Here is an 18,597-nt window from a genome sequence, read left to right on the forward strand (position 1 = left end):
ACACCCTCTCTCTACCATAAAAAATTTAGTCATTTTCACTCACGTAAATTATTTTTAAAATACACCTCGGAGCCTATAATGACAATATATTATTACCGGCTTTTAAACAGGGAATCAATGTTCGTAGTACATTCTTGAGAAGGTTAACCCACCTAAAAAAACGTTCCGAGCCATATCCCCCGTTCAAGTGAATAGTGTACTACAGAAACATACCGCACGACTTATGGTCTACTAACACGCCAAAATCAGTTGTCGAGATTATTACATAATCTAAAAGGAGAACGTATGCTAGAAAACTATACGTTTGAAGAGGTCAGAAATATTACATGTCCGGAGGATCATTTGTTATCATTTCGTTGTCTCTGATATTCCATAATGATATTACTTGTCTGCTGCTTGTTACTGTTTTTAACTGTCTTTCCTCAGTTCTGTTAATACCGTCTTCCTTTGCGTCAAGCCACAATGTTTGCTTTATCCCATTTTTTTCCTGACTTCATTATCATTGCATATGTATTTGTTATTTATATTGAACGAGAGAACTTGTAATTGTGATTGTTTCTTTTTGCTTCACTCGCCCATAATTCTATGTCATATCTACTATCGGAAAATGAAATTCCGTTTATGATCACGTATGATATGCTTTAAAAAAAAAATCCGCTGCGACATTGTCCAGTGCATGGGGGCCTGCGGCCCTGTCAAGCTGTCATTAATGACAGCTGGCCTCTAGTGCCGTGTATTTAATATGTCGCATGAATAAAGGCATTATTATTTAGTAAATCAATATCACCGCCCCATTCCCCCCCCCCCCCCCCCCATTTCTATTCCGGTCATAACAAATCACCATACACGCACGCCATAACGCCTACCATTACAGGGACATTCACGCATAAAAGCCCTCGCGCTTGTCTTAGTCGCTTGTGCTGAGCTATGGTTGTTATGGAAGGGCTCTTCGTATTTACATGGGTCCACGTAGATAATCCCTTGCGCTGCGCTGTCATGGTCCCGCAAGCACTCCGCAACACAACGCGCAAACATTCTGTCCCTATGCCCCCTCTGTATTGCTGGCACCAGAAGCCGTATTTTGTAAGCTGTCCATTTTCCGTTGTTCATTTCGCGTCCATTAGGTCCTCTGTCAGTGGTCATTCAGATATACCCGCGGCTTTCAAGCGTCTGTGGCAAGCGACACGGCCATTGGGTGGTTGGTGACCGGATGTCACCATTGGCCGCATATCGCAGCCAATGGCAGCCAGTGGTCAGATCCGGTCGCCTCCTGCTGACAGAGGACTGAATGAACGCAAAATAAACAACGCCAAGATGTACATTTTATAGAATACGGCCCCAGAAAACACGCTCAAGAACACTTACCGCCTCTTCAATCTAGTCAGCATGGAAACATCCCCGTAACAGGGCGGCCTTTAAGATATATATTTACCTGAAGACTCAGATAACAACAACGTCTGAATGTGCAGACGAACCAATCACGCAACGGAGGAAATGTTGTGGTTGCATGCGCCGACCTTTCTTAGGTGATGACGCTGAGAAACTTTGTTGGTCTTAGTGGTTTGTGACGCCATGTCAGGCTGCTGCCATCATTCCAAGGCATTGTTTGCTTCCTTGATTGCTATTGCCCAGTTGGATCAGCCAAAGCTGTTTCTTCGGGATCAGACTATTTCACGCCAGCGCCGCATCATGGCGCCAATTTCGTGAAAATTACCAGTGCTTTCGAGAAGTGTCGCTAGCGAGTTGCTCCGAGGCGTAGGAAGAGAGATGTCTCGTGCTGAAATAAGCGAAGCGGCTGTATCCGCTGCCAGTTACTGCCGGGAAGCCGGAAAACAGCAAGCTTCTGATGTCGGTGTCCACTGCTTCGTATCTCCTTGGAGGAAATCAGCTGAGGTGTACACTTCAACTCTCGCCATTTGTCGCACTTTTTTAAGGCACGCCGCAACTCCTCGAAGGCTAAGCGGCGCACAAAAACAGCCACCGCGATTTACTCGCTGTCTCGGAGATCAGAACGTAAAAAATAGCGCCGTATATTGGCCAGGGATACAGCACTACCCACCTACAGGATCTGATCAGCAGGCACAGTAGGCTAGCTTCACCAAACAGATGTGAAGAAGCCCTCTCCACGGTAACAGAACAGCAGCAATGATGGATGCAGAACACACTGAATGCACACAGTGCTGAAGTAGTCCATTATGTTTTTGGCATTTCTCCTCTGCGCTGCTCTGTTACCGAGAAAAACCTCCAGCCCGCACTTCTATGCCTGTAAGTCCTGACAACTTCGCTCAGAAAGTTACACTGGGCTGTTTTTGCTATCACGAAGCCTGCACTGTTCTAGAGAGCTGCAGGTGCTCAACCACAGGCTCTGTGAACACGTTTCTCCAAATCGGCCACGGCTGCGAAGGTTAAATCAGGCAGGTTGGAAAATACATCATCCCCGTTTGCAGGGTGGACAAAGGCCCAAAACTCAACTCTGGCCGCGCTTCGGTGGCGGATATTGCTACTAGCTCTTACACTGCGAAGGGCGGGAGGTATCGTTTATCACAAGGTCGATGGTTAAACGTCATGATTATGCACAGTGCCAGGGTAATTTAACCACATCGCAAATATAATTGGCACTTATGAAACAAAAGGCCTCCCTAGGGTTGCAGATAAAGTGCGTGTAGTTTGCGGCGTAGAATCCGCGATTGAAAAGTTGAATTTCACCTTCAGAGTTTCTCAAACCAGCTTGTAGCCATGCTTCTATGTAGATGTATAAAAATGCACAATGGAACTAAGCCCGTATTCTTTAATGCGAGCGCCGCAACGATGTCGGTGTTACGCTAGCGAGACGCATTTCGCGTATTCCTTAGCGCGAATGCGTCTGCCATACAGAATGGGGGAGTTGTCTTATTTCTGCATTCATTTTGACATTTAGAGTGGTCGTCAGGCATATTAACCGGACCCACCAAGAGCGGGACAGAGTCGAACATTCCTCACAGCAGCCGGGTCGATTAACTAGTGACTTCGTTCTGCGTCGCAGTGCGTTTATCCTTTTTACACAAAGTACGTTTCTGAAAACCGAACAATCAGTTGACACGAAATATCTCTTCTTATTTTTTCCTGTAGACGCTTACGCGGTACACCCCACCAGTTTATTGGAAAAGCTCCTGAGCAGAAAACACAGTAGACCATGGATCGTCGACACCGGATGGACTTCTTGACGTGGCACTCGGTGGTCATTCCATATCGCCGTAGTGCAGCTCTTCGTCCTCTTCGACGACGTAGCCTATGCAGGTGATGCCCTTGCGAATCCTCTGCGGCGGTGTCCTCCAGCTCCGGGCGACGCAGCTGAGCTTGACGGTAAGGAAGATCCTGGGTTGCTCGCACGACTCCAGCTGGAGCTCCGGTAGGTCACTGGTCACCAGGATTAGGAGCGAGGCCTGCGTATGGGTTTAAATGTCAGATTGCAAGAAATTGACGTAGGAATGAATTGTAAGCATAAATAGCGACGCTTCAAGTTTATCATCGTGTGGTAAAGTACGCTATTAAGATGGAACTGGCAGGATTGCGCATGTTGGCCTTTTCACCAGAAACAGGAAGAAATTCGAGTTCTGAGTCTACTAAATTGAGAAGATGAAACTGGTTTGGTTTAGTTTGGTTTGGTTTATGGGGTTTAACGTCCCAAAGCGACTCAGGCTATGAGACGCCGTAGTGGAGGGCTCCGGATGAAACTGTTGACTCAGAGATTAATTTCCTCGAGGCAGGGGCTGCTCATAAGGCGAGTCAGCTTTTGCTAACCCCGCTAACCATTATGAGCTCACAGAGCCCCTGCCTACGAGCGCGTGACCGAAGAGCACGTGACAGTACACATATTCCTTGTGCCACGTTAACACCTGGGCAACAGCGCGTTCGGTGCAGTAAGTGAAAGCGGGAGTTTCCCGCTACAAAATATTAGGACGCTGGTAGTAACGTCATTTACCGATGGGATAGTCTTTCACCTTTACGCCGACCAGCCTCTTTAGAATTGAATGATACATGCGGCTGAAAATACGACACAGTACTACAACCGAAAAACAGAACGTATTTATTTTGTTTTTGTTAAGTGGCAGCTGCTCAGTTCTCATGCTGCATCGTCACGACTGCTGGCTTTACGGCAGGATAAACTATCTCAATTCGTGTGGAATGCGCTGCGTGTACTAAACAGATTCATTTCCATACTGTTGCCATCAAATATACTGACACTTGCTTGAGAGAGAGAGAGAGAGAGAGAGAGAGAGAGAGAACAACTTTTATTTAGACTCTGCAGGCTTTCTAAATAAAAGTTGTTCTCTCTCTCTCTCTCAAGCAAGTGTCAGTATATTTGATGGCAACAGTATGGAAATGAATCTGTTTAGTACACGCAGCGCATTCCACACGAAATGAGCTTGTGAATCAAACTAAACTATTTCAATTTAATATTATGTTGAGAAGTTTATTTTCATCGCTTGCTCGTATATCGCTTCAGGCACGCATCACTCTCGGAGTGTCAGTACTGACCACACGTACCTCGTAGTGCCCCCTGGTGATGTCGACGAGCCTGAGCTGCTGAAGGCGGACGGTGGGCGCCTGCTCGGCGCTGATGCAGTACGTGGTCGACTTGCGGCCCTCAATGAAGAACTCGAAGCGCACGTCGTACCAGTACCGCTCGATCAACTCGCCGAGGTCAGCCTCTGGGCACAGTGGCACGCGCAGTTCGAAAAACGAAGAGAAGCAGTGAAAACTTCACAGGATGACGCTCGTTCCGTATTGCCTCTTTGTAAGAGCAAATATTCGCTTTTGCTGTCGAACGGCTCATATATGGCGTTCTCAATGCTTTTCTCCATCAAAGCAAGAGTCACATCGCAGTGGAAGGCCGCAGATTGATGGCGACCACCTTGAATCGTTTTTCTTGCTTGTTATTGTGAAGGAATAAAATGAACGAAACGACCTGCGTTCTGCTCTAGCTGAAATTGAGCCAGGAACTCATACCATGAACTGGCACTGGGCAGTTTACCTGGTCGTTAGCTTAACTGCATCGACGAGCGTAATTTAATGGTAGAGAGAAAAGTTATTGGTCTCGGTGGTCGCTTTAACGACGCTATCGACAGTAAAGTTATTCTTAATGTTGACATGGGACTTATCCAATCGTTGAATTTCCACATTCCGGCCTCTCATTGTGGAAGGCACACTTTGCCAACGTTCGGCTCTGAGTGAATATTATCAGTATCCACAAAAGCGCTAAGATTATTGTGAATTTCTGCGAATGCATCTTGGCCTGTATTTTGGGAAAAAAAAGTATAATGAGAGGCGCCAACGCAGCGTTGCTGATGTATGGTTGTCAAAGACCGATTAGCTACAATCAGTAACTGCCGGTGCGTCCATGTTTTTTGCATGCCACTGAGAAGCGAGAATGAACAAATAGTAAAGAATAGTAAAAAAAGAAGGACCAAACACTAAACAATGGTAAACAAGAATGAACAAACCGTAAAAAGTATAACTGCCATTCTGAAAGACATTTAAAAACCACAGGGCGTGCTGGGATGTAAATGAATAACACCTTGGTTTGTGACATCTTTTATGTTCTTTACTACTTCCAAGGCATTAACACAGCCTTCAGGTACTCAATCCAGATTTTGCAATCACTTGCAGTGTGTGATTAAGATATTTTTTTAGACATGTACTTCGGCGCTTCTATTTATATGCTGCCACCTTTATTCTTAATAATGCTCATGCAGTGTTCGATAGATCTGAACAATTTTCACATGTTGCAAAAAAATAATGTCACTTGAGCGCCGAGCAATGTTAAAAACTAAGTTCTGTACCATGCAAACGGTATTAAGGGCAGCATTAGCGCATTACATTATTGAAATAATGAGCATGGACCTTTATGAAGCAAACCAGAGACTCATAAATTTCGTACTGCAAATCCTACTGCTTCATTGCGTTCACATTTTGTGTGTGTATTTCCTTACTGCGAAACTCACTTCAATAGCGATACCGGCTATTGATCGGTATCGCTACCGTTCTTTGTCAGTCTAGAAAAGCTAAAAGTACCAGACGGAAGAGAGAAAATAAAGTAGAATTTTGATGTATTACCTAATAGCTCAAAGTGGCCCGCCCAACTATTTGTATTTTTAATTTGCAGAGAATCTGCAGCGCGACCTTGAACAAAGGGAACGACACTCACCAGCAGTGCTTCTCCCGGTGAACTTGACTATAATTTCGCCCTCTTGCTGCGCTAACTGCGGCTGCACTCCGGTTCCAGAGATATTCATCTTGGACGCTCCGCTGCTGTAGGGCTGTACGCGGCTGGCGTTGTGGAGCAGGTAGACGGTCTGCCTTCTTTCTCGTCTTCTACAACTTACAAGGCAGCCTGCCTTTCACTGCTTTTTGTAACATGGCGTAACATGGAGCTGTCAGTGTGGTCCTGGGGGCTATTTTCATCCAGAAACCTGACCAGGCTCCAGGCTCCTAGTGTCGTCCATCAGTCACGGAGTAACTTCTTCCTCTACAGTAGCTGCTAGATCAACTTCCTGTAGTCGTCTTGAAGCCTTTGTTCCGGGACGCATCCACAGCAGTTGGCGAACGACTACATCGGCGGCAGGCACGTACAATTTTGGGCATATGATCGGTACTGTTTCTTCTTGAGAGCCCCACTGGCATGTCACCGACGAGGAAAGGGCCGCCTTTGTCGCAATCCTTCCAAGGAACACCTCCTCCAATGTCGTTGGTTTATGAGGGCGGTGGTAACTACATGGGGTAATCAGGGCACATTTAATTCCCCTTAAAGATTATACCTAAAGACAGGAAGCGGGAAGCGGAGATCAAAAGGTAGGCTAGTTGGGGGAGGCATTCATGGTAGGGGCTTGCTGCGTAAGAGTGTCTTCTCTCTCTCTCTCTCTCCTCTGGTCAACCTTCTGCACACCTTCTTGTGTCCAGTATGTCTGGATCAGTTTCGTTATTTCCCCATTACTTTAAAAGTAAGCACACTTTCAAGTTTGCTTTTTGACGTTTGACCAGTCATCGGTTCCCATATCTACACCACATAATCTCTTATCATGGGCCCATACCTTCAACAGAGGTCAGCCGCAAACTCTTGGGAAATATGAAACAAGCAGCAGTAATGTGTTGGTAAGGCTGAGTGTCACCCCGTGTCTTACAGCGATTGCTGAAACCGAGTGAGAAATAACTAGGGCCCACTTATCAGTGAGAAACACTGCACATTCAGGCCACAGCGATTAATGCATGAAAACGAAAGAGTAGATATTATTGATTTCTGCCGCCTTAACCTTCTTAGTTCGACATATTTTGGCGCCCCTAGATATTGGCTTGTCGAACAAGCTTCCCCTTAAGTTCTGTCACTTCGTGAGAGTTAACGTAATCGTGATGGTTGATTACATTTCTATGGTAAAATTACCAAGAATAATTCCGAGGCTTCCAGAAGCATGTTTATTGCTAAATGTTAAATAAGGTGGAATTTTAAGAATGAAATTCTTTTAGGTCCAGTTCTCGGTGAGCTCAGTCGAACATCATCCGGGTACAGCGATGAAGCATAGAGAAAACATGAAGCGAGCTTTCCGAAACTTTCCGTCTGAACGGAAGCTCGCCGTGCGAGCCTTCGAAGGCTCTGTTATCACGGCGACGATCGGGTTGCCGGCGACAGTGCGTAGCTCGGAGTATAAGCGATCCCATCTCATCGGTCGCAAGCTGCGATATCTCTCGGTGTCGAAGTGAGATAAATGGTAAGGCTACGTTTGCGTGCCCCCATCTTTGCGCTAAAGAGCGAACGCACGCTGGGCATCGATAAGAAAGAGTGAGGCTGGCGGAAATGGGGTGCATCTAGGCGCGCGCTGTCGAGCCTGAGAGGCGGCGCGAATATTACTGCTGACTTTATCAGAGACTAGTCCTTGAAACGAGTTCAGTTTGATTACGGACGTAGTGCGCTGCCTTGTATGACCACCTTTTTTCTTCCCACGCTATGGTGCGTGTCGCTACTGGCTTCTCAAGCCGAGGCGGTGCAGAGAAGGTCGCATGTACCAAGAATGACCTCCGCAGATCGGCGTCGCTGGGCGCATACCGGCGGTGCGCAATTTTAGACCAGCGCGTGAAACTGCCAAATTTGTTGAGCCGCAGTGCCGCGAAATTCTAAACGTTTACATGTTTGTTGCTAATGGCGAGCTGAACATTTTGAATTGCAACCAGATGCCTACCTGTAATATACGAAAAGTTAACTATTAGAATTTAGCTAATCAATTTATCAGTTCATATGAATAACCTTTTCTCTCGCGTCCGCCAACATTCGTTCAACTATGCCGCAGAAGATATCTTATTACCTGAAAAACTGATCTTTAAAAATTGGTGGCGGGCTTAACTGAAACACCTTGTATGTGGGTGTGTCCAGATAAGGACTGCAATCGAGGTACCGTGGCCATTTCTTACTTCAAGTTAAACTTTTTATGGGATGGGCAGATGTGTTGGCGCTAAGCAATGAAGGTCAGTTTTCGAAGAAACGCTGCCTCTTTCTGCGAAAAAATTCGCAAGTCACAAAAGGTGGAAAACACCACTTTTGCGATTTCGCACTGCAAGTTTGCATTCGTGCAGAGCGAAACCTGCAACTTTTTCGAGCGCAAATGTTTTTTCAGTAATTATGCGAAATTTTTCTGTTTGAAGCAGAGCGAGAAATTCATCTGGCTTTTGGAATTTTGCTATGAAAAAATCGCAAACGCTGTTGAACTATTTATGCCTTCTAGAAAGGTCACTTTTCAGCACTATAATGGGCCAAGATGGTTGGTTTATTGGTTTATTGGGGTTTAACGTCCTAAAGCAACTCAGGCTATGAGGGACGCCGTAGTGAAGGGCTCCGGAAATTTCGTCCACCTGGGGTTCTTTAACGTACACTGACATCGCACAGCACACGGGCCTCCAGAATTTCGCCTCCATCGAAATTCGGCCGCCGCGGCCGGGATCGAACCGGCGTCTTTCGGGTCAGCAGCCGAGCGCCGTAACCACTGAGCCACCGCGGCGGGGCCAAGATGGAATAAGGTCGTTGACGCTGTACTTTTCCTCAGTAGTCAGCTGTCCTGTCAGGTAAAATGCGTACCTTTATAAGGGAAAGTTTTTATTTGGTGAACACAAACAAAATCAACAAGATTTGAGGGAGTATCTCAGCGCCCTAATTGTGTGGCAGTTGTGTGGGCAATGTCAATTGTGTGCTTACATCTTCGGAAATTGAAAGAATTGCTAAAAACGGCGAGCTTTGACCCGAATTAAAAACAAACTGTCTTCGTCGATTTTCCTTTAATTTTTTTTCTGAAAGACCTCTAGTTTCTGGTAATTCCCTAGTCACAATGAAGTGTTGCGTCATTTTGTTTTGAACATTAAAACTGAATGAGTAATGCGCAGCATACTTTATTTTCTTACATAAGTGGATACTATGGTAGAGAGAGGGCAGGTTGATGGGTTTCTTAACACAAAATGAACAAGGAAGGGCAGACAAGACTTGTCTTCGTCTCTCATGCCTTCGCTCAGACGAAGTAAAGTTCTATTGTAGAAACGTTATGTAAGCTCCCTGAGTCTCCCCCCTCGCTTGCTAATTTTACTTGAGTCATTATTGGCTGTTAGCTTCGGTATAAGGTAAGAACACGAACAAGTTCGTTTCTTCGCGCGCGGCTTCTATAGGTCTGGCTGATGCGAGCCAGAATTTCACCGTACTTCTAAAGCATTTAAAGGTAATTTCGCGTGAGATCGTGAGGTAATTTCGGGTGAGATTATAAAACGCTTAGATCGGACTTTCGCAGCCTTCTGGCAATAACCCTTTCAATGAAGCAAAGATGCATGATATTTTACAGTTCTGCTTCGTGCTTGCGGCTCTCCTATTTGCGCCAGGAAAGTCCCATAATACCGGAAATATAGAGATTATCTGCATTATTCCGCATATCTATTCCAGCAAGATCTATGCATATACTGAGGCACAGCTATGAGAAGAAAACATTGTTTGGTATTTTCAATTTTCCGATCATTCAAAATTTTGGTTTTCAAATCTAGTAAAAGCGCACCATTGGCAAATCAAAAGTTATCGCTTTAATGTGCGTTGCCGCGTCAAACAACTTGACACAGATATCCGCCATTGCTACCGACTTCATGCCTCGGAGTCAGCACATGCGTGCCTGGTCCTTTCCAAACCAAAACACGCCCTCACGACTGTGTTTATATGTATAAGCAACCTGCGCCAGTTACAGATATTAGTTTGGGCTTAAAAAATAAGAAAAAAACTGCCCTGCCCGCGGTCCCGCTCATTTAAGAGCAAATATGTATCTCGCGAGCTCCAACACATGGAATGTTAAGTTACAAAGCCGATGTTTCCGGCCGCAGCGTGCTGAAAAAGTGCGTGTGGCGGCAATGCGGTACTAGACAACTTGCACTCGATTGGGGATAAGAGCATAGAAACAACCAATGATTTCGTAGGCGCTCTAGAACAAGAGCTACACAATATCAGCATTCCAGACCTTCCGGACGGTCGGCTTACCAATTCTCAGGAAAGGATGGAAAAATGAAGAACGGCTAAAAAAGTACCACTTGTGTCAAAAGTGACCGATCAAATGGTTTTCTTCTTAGCCGTGTAGAAGGGCAGTTATGTTAGCCGTTAAACTTTGAATCGGTGTAAGGTAAGGAGAACCATGTTCCTCACCGTGCGGGACCTTTTGGTACGCAGGACCGCCGTAATGACTCCAAAACACGACTGAGAAGCAAACTCTTTTGCTCGGTTACTTATGGCGAAGGGGGTACGTGATAACCACATGCCTGGCATGACACTATATTGAATCTGATGTAGGCAATGTTTCTATATGGCCTATATTTAGGAGTTTCTATATTTAGGAATGAAAGCAGTTCGTGACTTGTTTATGGCCTTGTCAGGGGTCATTCCGTGTTAGAATAGCGCCATGAACGGTACCCTTTGTTTCGTAATACGATTTATACAGCGTCCCTCATAGCCTGAGTTGTTTTGGGACGTTAAACCCCAATAAACCAAACGATTTATTCAGTTTACGGAATCAGAGCTATGTGCCTGAATGAGTTTTCTTATTTGGAGATATTTGCGCTTTGTCTAAAGGCCGGGATACATGCGACGTTTTTTCCGACGACATTCGCGCGGCAGAAAACGTCGCGGCGGCGCGACGCTCGGTTCGAGATACATGGAGCGTTGAAGCGGCGGCGCGCCGCCGCGTATCCCTCGACGCGAAAGCAAATGTGATCAACAAGTGGCAAACACCACTGTGCAAGGCGGTCTGTGAGAACAGCGACGCTGACCATTCTGTTAAAATCTTAAAATCAGGAAAGTTTCACTTCGACACCATTGCACAAATTTTAGCACGCGCGCTTAAGTATCTCTAAAAATTTGCGAGCTCGAATGCATGCCGTCGCGTACCTTTGGACGCCCGCTCAGCCGCGGACACTAGCCGCTGCAGTTTTCTTCGGCAGATTCGCTTCAGGGAGGGAGCGCAGGCATTCCGATCCAAGATTCGGCCGTGTTCTCCAAAAAAAGCGACATTTCAAGTCTGATGAAGCGTTTATTTTCACGTCAATAACATTTCCGTGCCAAAAACACGGCGCAGCTCGACGGCCATGGCGGCCATGTTGGCGGCGGCAGGCAGAGAACCGGAAGAGCGGGCTTTCTGCGCTGCCATTGGCTCGCTTCAGCCGCCGCTTCCGGTCTCACCGGACGCCGCGCGTCAAAATCTAGCCGGTCCTGATCGGCGGCGGCGGGCGTTTTTCTCGACGCCGGGCGTCAAATCTGCGCCGTCGGGCGAAAATCGACGACGCGCCGCGGTAAAAACGCTCCATGTATTCCGGCCTTAAAGCAGTGAAATTGAAATGATTAGCTCAGTGTAGGATATATTTTGTTGACTGATTTGCCATGTAGGACCACCTTAACCCTAAAGTAATACACACATAAAGAGGAGTGGTATAGTGGGCCAAAGATCAGTGCTTAAATGACTCACCAGTTAAAAGTGCCTTTCCACATCGAAGAATTGAAATTGACATTCGAAAGATGGTTTGGTTTGTGGGGTTTAACGTCCCAAAGCGACTAAGGCTATGAGAGACGCCGTAGTGGAGGGCTCCGGAAATTTCGACCACCTGGGGTTCTTTAACGTGCACTGACATCGCACAGTACACGGGCCTCGAATTTCTCCTCCAAAGAAATTCCACCGCCGCGGCCGGGATCGAACCCGCGTCTTTCGGGACAGCAGCCGAGCACCATAGCCACTGAGCCACCGCGGCGGCTGACATTCGAAAGAGTCGCCATACTAAAACGCATAGAAATAAACTTATGGAGGGTCAGTGGTGATATACAATAAAGGAATAGGTATACATGTATGCATTAAAAATACTTGCACTAAATAGATATTAAAACAACGTTGCGACATCGGTATTACGAAGGACAGAATATTTCCTTTCGCTCTCATTAAACATACCTGTAGGAAATACGCGAAACAGGGAATTTATTAAAGTTCGAACATAATAAAAATAGGGCTAATAAGCTAAAGCAAGCTTTCAAATTATTTCGCATAATTCTGCCATTCTACTGCCTAAATTCGAACACATGCAGTGAGTGCGAAGTTGAAGTCATGACTGCTACTCCTTTTAACGGACAACATTCCGTACTGGTAACTGAACAAAATATGGCCTCTATTATGCGCATCCTTTTATAGTTTAAAAGAAGTTAGCATAACATGTCACTGCTGCTCAAGAGCTACAAGGTAGTAAAGGTCTTTCAAGAAAATTTTGAAGAAAACTAAATGTGATTCAAATTTCGCTATTTTTTCTTACTTTTTAAATTTTGGAAGGCTTTATTTAGCACGCAACCAAAAAACTTACCCGTCCAAAACTACAAAGTTTCCTCGACGGTAATGAAAAGGACCGCTAAATACTGAAGAGCAGTTTCGGCGCCGAGCTTATTCCGTCTTGCCCCATTATCGTCCTAAAAGTGCCCTTTTAGGAAAGTTATAAGAGCCACAAAAATTTTGAAGTTCTTTCAAACAAAAACTTTGAATGCAGTTTCTAAAAAAAATCCAAATCGAAAAAATTGTTTTCAATTGCACGAATTCAAACTTGCAACTTAGCAAACTGAAAGCGACATTTTCCGCCTGTGATAAACCGTTTGCTGCAAAACTAATGTCCATTTCTTTCTGTCGACATCTTTGCCCGTTGTATATAGAATTTAATCGAAAAGAAAAAAAAGTAATAAAACCTCGGTCGTTTATCGTCAATACCTGAACACAAGGCTGAATAATGGACCCGTTGGTATGCGTGTTCAAAAGGGTCCAAGTCCAAGTGAAACACAGATGCACCTCCTCACATTGAGTACATCGAATTACTGCGTAGACTGCCATATAGAGCTGAGAATATAGAAAGCGTTTTAGACCAGCGTACACAGTGAATATACATATCTGGTGATTTAAGAAAATAGACTCTCTAGATTTGTTTGGACTGGGAAGTTTACAGTTACCCTGAAATTGAAAAAAATTGCAAAGCATTATCTACCGCTGCTGAAGAGCAGCACGAATTTTTGGAGTCTGGTTAGAGCACCCGAAAATAACTTAAAAGCAATACGCGCACAATGAACACACATTGCAACACAAATATCGCATGCTTGATAAATCGAGTATTCAGCGTACACGTGTACAGGGAAAAGGGAATTTATTGGCAGCTTATAAATAATTTCCGAAAAAGACATGGGTATGTAAAGTAAAAAAAAAATGAAATTTGTAGCAAGCTTACTTATCAATGTGCGAATGTAGGGTGTTTCATTTTTCAGCACTCAGCGCTTCCTGCAAGCGTTGCAAACATATCTTTGGCACAGCTTGGTATCCCACAGAAGTATTTTGTGAGTAGCTTGTTGCTAAAAAAAAATAATAAACGCAGGTACAAGGTATATTATGCTGGCCTGTGCAAGTCTTTATAGTCGCCCATAGCAATGAAAATAACGTGTCATGACCGTGAGCCTAGGATGAAAACTATTAAGCTGTTCCGTCACAGCTTGTTGCAGCCACTTGAACTTTTACAGCAAACATTTGCATCAGTTTTTCTATTACGCTTAAAAATTTGATGCTGAAGAACGGAGTAGACTTGAGAGAACATTAGCTAATACACTATTCAATCACATACCTTACAAAAAGCGAAACGAGTAATGCTACGATAAGCTGAACAGCATGCTTAGAATAATGAAACCGAGAATACTGATCTTCCATGCGCTCGTGCTAGCTACTTCCTCCCATACCTCTAAAAACAGTAATGCCGCCTTATTCCCATTAGTGGCGTCCTACCAATGCCTTAGAGTTCAATGTTTGTTTCAGCGGTAATATTTGAAGACTGCCACATGCTACTCAAGGAACACTTAACTATTGTCCAGGTCAAAACGAGTGACCGACATGTCTCGGCTAGCATGTTGCAGTTGCTTCAGTAGATTCCTTTTAGCGGCCAATAGCTAAGCCAATTTCGTTTGTTGAGAGCACAAAATAAAATTTTTACAAAAATGAATGCTGTCGAGGTAAGGTAAGCTTACTCTTACTCATACTTCGCGCTCCTGTCAAAAGTTGCTCACTGAATCAAAAAAGATTGATTCGATAATTACTCACCAAGTTTAAAGCTCACTAATTCCAGCCCTCCACGGCTTCGATGAATATCAAATTCTGGTTGCCCTCCGAAAAGAGAATTCGCTTCGAGATTGTTTTAGTATATGTAATGGGTAATTTGGACATATGTTAACATTATCGTAAAACTGAAGCTCTCGTTTAGTTCTGGTACTTAAATAGATTATTGTTTTGCCTAAAAATAACGCTTTTGCCCATTCAGCATGCTTGCAGCCATCACTGCTTTTTGGCTTCGTTCATGCGAGCATTTAAAAACACTCATTCAAAAATTAATGCCAAACATACGTATCATTCACGTCATCATCTAAAGTTGTCGTACTCCAAACTACTAGTTGCGTGCAATGCAGTGTATTTAGGAAGCATACCATCAGCGAAGAAAAGGAACCCTACAGCGTGAACAAAGCATATAGTGCACATGAAACAAAATAAAAGGCTCTGATGTGTAGTCTTCAAGATTGTAAAGAATATTAAGGTAGTCAGGAGCAGTCTTGGTGCAGTTGAATCTATTTTTCAGGTATATAACTCAAACGTTTTGAGGCGTTATAGTAGAAAGGTTCAAAAAACATGGAAATCTTTCCGTTCAACCTGGCCAAGAAAAATTATTCTGCAGCTCCTGATTCTACACTCTGGCCACCTAAAAATAAATGACTTATGTATTGTGATTTGGCTGCATGTCACGGTTTTTTTTTTAATTCATATTTTTCCAGGCTTGTCCTCTTGAAGTCAGGGCATAGCGCTTCCAACCTCATCTAGCAATGTCTATCATAACCTAATACTCTCAGTTGGCATTTCTGAAAGTAACTTAGCATTGTTTTTGGCATCTTAATTGTGGTAAAAAAAACTTCGTTCTAAACTATTTTGTTTAACTGTGATTTCTGTTTAATATTAAGTGCAGGCAGTGAAACCCTGGAGCTATTAGAATATCCCGAACTAAATAATGACGCGAAACGAACTTAAGCATGAATACGCCACGTCTTTTATGTACAGTCACTCTTCAAACAACGATGAAGCATGTAACGCACTTGTCTCGTTAAACGGAGGATTTTCTTATGTACAAAAGATATCTTGCATACAACACGTCGTCCCGTGCTTTTAGCGCGCTCTTAAAACCACCCGTGCGTTCCTTCAACTGTTTGCGAAAACATTTGTCGCTTAATCTATCCAACAAAAGGCAGAAATCGGTAAATTAATGCCCCACATTCCAATTCATATTTCGTAAGCCGGGTGAGACCTGTTTGCTAGCGAATTAGTTACTTACTTTCTACAATGCTGCACATTAAGCTCATACCAGAGCATTTTAGTATCACAACTAAGGCTGTGTAGTCTTGGCATTGTATATGTGCTTCTTCTCAACATTATTGGAGGCTTATGGCACTGTAGAACTGAAGAAGATATCTGCCTTTTCTATAAACTTCGCTGCACTATGTGGACAAATGATTGTACGTGTGCGTGAAATTTTTAAAGGGGCTAAGGCTTTTATATATGAAACTCCGCATCTTTTGTTGTAACACATTTACCGAATATTCAGTACATTGTCATCGTGTAGTACTTTAATATAAATTTTTAACTTGCTTTGATTTTTCGATTCTGATCGGTCTTGCAGACTTGGGAATACTTGGAAGCTCATATGGGTTATGGTTCTTAAAGCACTGCGTATGTTATCTTCCGTGAGAACGCGATGTTGGATTTGTTTTTATTTCGTCACGCTGATTGTATATTATTGCGCCTGCTCATTATAAACTGTAATAAATTTAAACCACGTTACATCAGTACTCAACTCCGAACTGTCCCTCCACTTTCAACTTTGGCACAAAATATTCGTAACCATTCGACTGCTGCGCATCGGGTGCGACTCAGTGCGTGCCACAGGTACATTCTTATATTCAGGGCCTGGGTTGTAAAAAAAATAAGTTTATTTCTTTATGGTGGCCACTTTAACAATGATACCTATTTCCTCAAAATATTCTGATAAAATAAGCTTCTCCCAAGCTTCATTCGTGTTTTTCACACACCCGTGCGCAAGTTCACTGCGACAATCGACAGTTGCCTAAGGTGCTGATGATCCCTGACTGTTCTTACGTAAGAATATTTCGTTTGCGTCCCTTTTTTCTGTGTGTTCATATTGTACTTTTCTGAAAATGCAGTATTAATTCTCGTGATGTTTTTATTCTTAAGCCCCCTCCCTCCTTTTTGTTTTGCAATACCTTTCCCAGAGAATCCATAGGTTTTTGTCGAGTGCCACACTGCATATCATTAGGAATAGACCCAGTGGCCATCGGCTACACAGACAGAAATTCTTACCAGCCACTTTTTCTTTGCTTGTTCAGGATCGCTGTAAAGCCCGTGAGAAGGAGGGGTAAGAAGAAGCTTGATTTGGAAGTGAGATCCTTTACCTCAATTATGTGCACATTAAAAACGCCACTTTTCAGCGGATGCCGCTTTAATTTTTTACCTTGAGATTTATAAGTTAACATTCATGTGACCCCGGGCCCAAGTGTGTCGTTGGCCTGGTTTCCTCCAACTTACAGCACAATGCTTGCTAACGGACGAAATCTTTCAAGAAGTAAAATGTCAACGTATCACAGATAAGCCTGCTTAACACCCTAGTTTCTTTTGCTGCAAGAGGCGGTTTCCAAACTGTGTGTCGAACTGAACTGGGTGGGAACGACAGCTACCGGTAAATCCTGTGGTTAAAATTTAAAAGCCTAGTTTTGCTAATAATTTTTGCAGATTTTTAATGACACTGACACAAACGCACGGGTGGTGTTCAAGAAGCGCTCGCACAGGTAGACGACATGCAAAAACTAGAAATGAAGAGAAGATAGGATGGCGTCGTGATACTGCAAGTGCTCGTCTACACGAGCGCTTGAGAACACGGAATCTGGTGGGGTGTGAGGGTCTAGCTGTGACGAGGCGATTTCAGCGATACCAACACGCTGGTATCCGGCTCGATGAACGATGCCCGACAGCTTTCTGTCTCTTCGAAGCACATACGCACACGCTTGGTTACGTCGACATACTCACATACACTCACTCGTACGCGCACGAACACTTTGCTCCACGTGGTCTTCTTCTTGTTTAGAACCTCTGTTCACCGTTCCGCAGTTTGGCGGTGCATACCTCGCAGACAGTCCTCGAATGAAGGAGACCCTTCCTTCTACCTGCAATAACACAATCAGTCGCAGGTGTGTTCATGTCGCTTTCCGGCTTCGAAAAACATTTTTATGACAAAAACGCGTAACACAGAGTACGTTTTTGCTTGAACTGCTTCATATGTAGATGTTGTCCAACACACCTTATTTTTATTATGACTCATGGATTTGAAGAGCTAATTGTGTTAAGCACACCTTACTCTCAGTATTTTTATGCTGATGCGGAGGAAATTGAACGCTGACGCTGCGTTTTTTGCTAAAAATTAACTGCTGCTACTTGCATGGCCCAGGAGCCAACCCGATGGGATGAAAATTTTTGGCAAAGGCTCTGCGTAGTAAATGGAAAAGGGAGAAAAGTTCTGAGCATGAGTTGGATAGCAAAAGAATTCCCTGTTGAATTGTGAAACGCCAAAACAACCGGAGAGTATATTTTCTATAATATGAATGCCAAGGAACTGACTCTTTCCTGAAACTAAACCAGTTAAGAAAGCAAGTTATGAAAAGTGGTAAAGCGCAAGGTTAAGTTGCATTTAAAAAGCTGTGCTTTTTAACAAATAAAACTTGAAAAGCCACTATCAGATTAAACTACTAGCTTATCATTCACTTTGCAGTGCTAAGCTCGGGTATGCACGCATCATGTGGGGTCCGTATACAAAACTAATATTATTCAGTTTGAAATAATACAAAGCAAATCCTCAAGGCTTATTTATTAAAGTTTAAGTTGTTCGATTCCCGATCACAGATAATAAATCTAACGGTATCCAACCTTCTGACGTAAAAAAAAAATAAACGAC

The 18,597-nt window shown here is 43.9% G+C and overlaps 1 protein-coding gene across 1 annotated transcript; it reads right to left on the bottom strand.

Annotated features, from left to right (window-relative positions):
- Positions 1 to 3,218: 3,218 nt before the first annotated feature.
- Positions 3,219 to 6,275, bottom strand: LOC149340248 (uncharacterized). Its single transcript, XM_089550697.1, has 3 exons — positions 6,188 to 6,275; positions 4,528 to 4,691; positions 3,219 to 3,422 (listed from the first exon to the last, which is right to left on the bottom strand). Exons 1-3 carry the CDS (start codon positions 6,273 to 6,275, stop codon positions 3,219 to 3,221), a joined length of 456 nt encoding a protein of 151 aa, XP_089406823.1.
- Between the last annotated feature and the right edge of the window lie 12,322 nt (positions 6,276 to 18,597).

Source organism: Amblyomma mixtum, chromosome 6 (genome assembly GCF_055824585.1).
Source record: "Amblyomma mixtum isolate Tamu chromosome 6, ASM5582458v1, whole genome shotgun sequence".
Lineage (NCBI taxonomy): Eukaryota > Metazoa > Arthropoda > Arachnida > Ixodida > Ixodidae > Amblyomma > Amblyomma mixtum.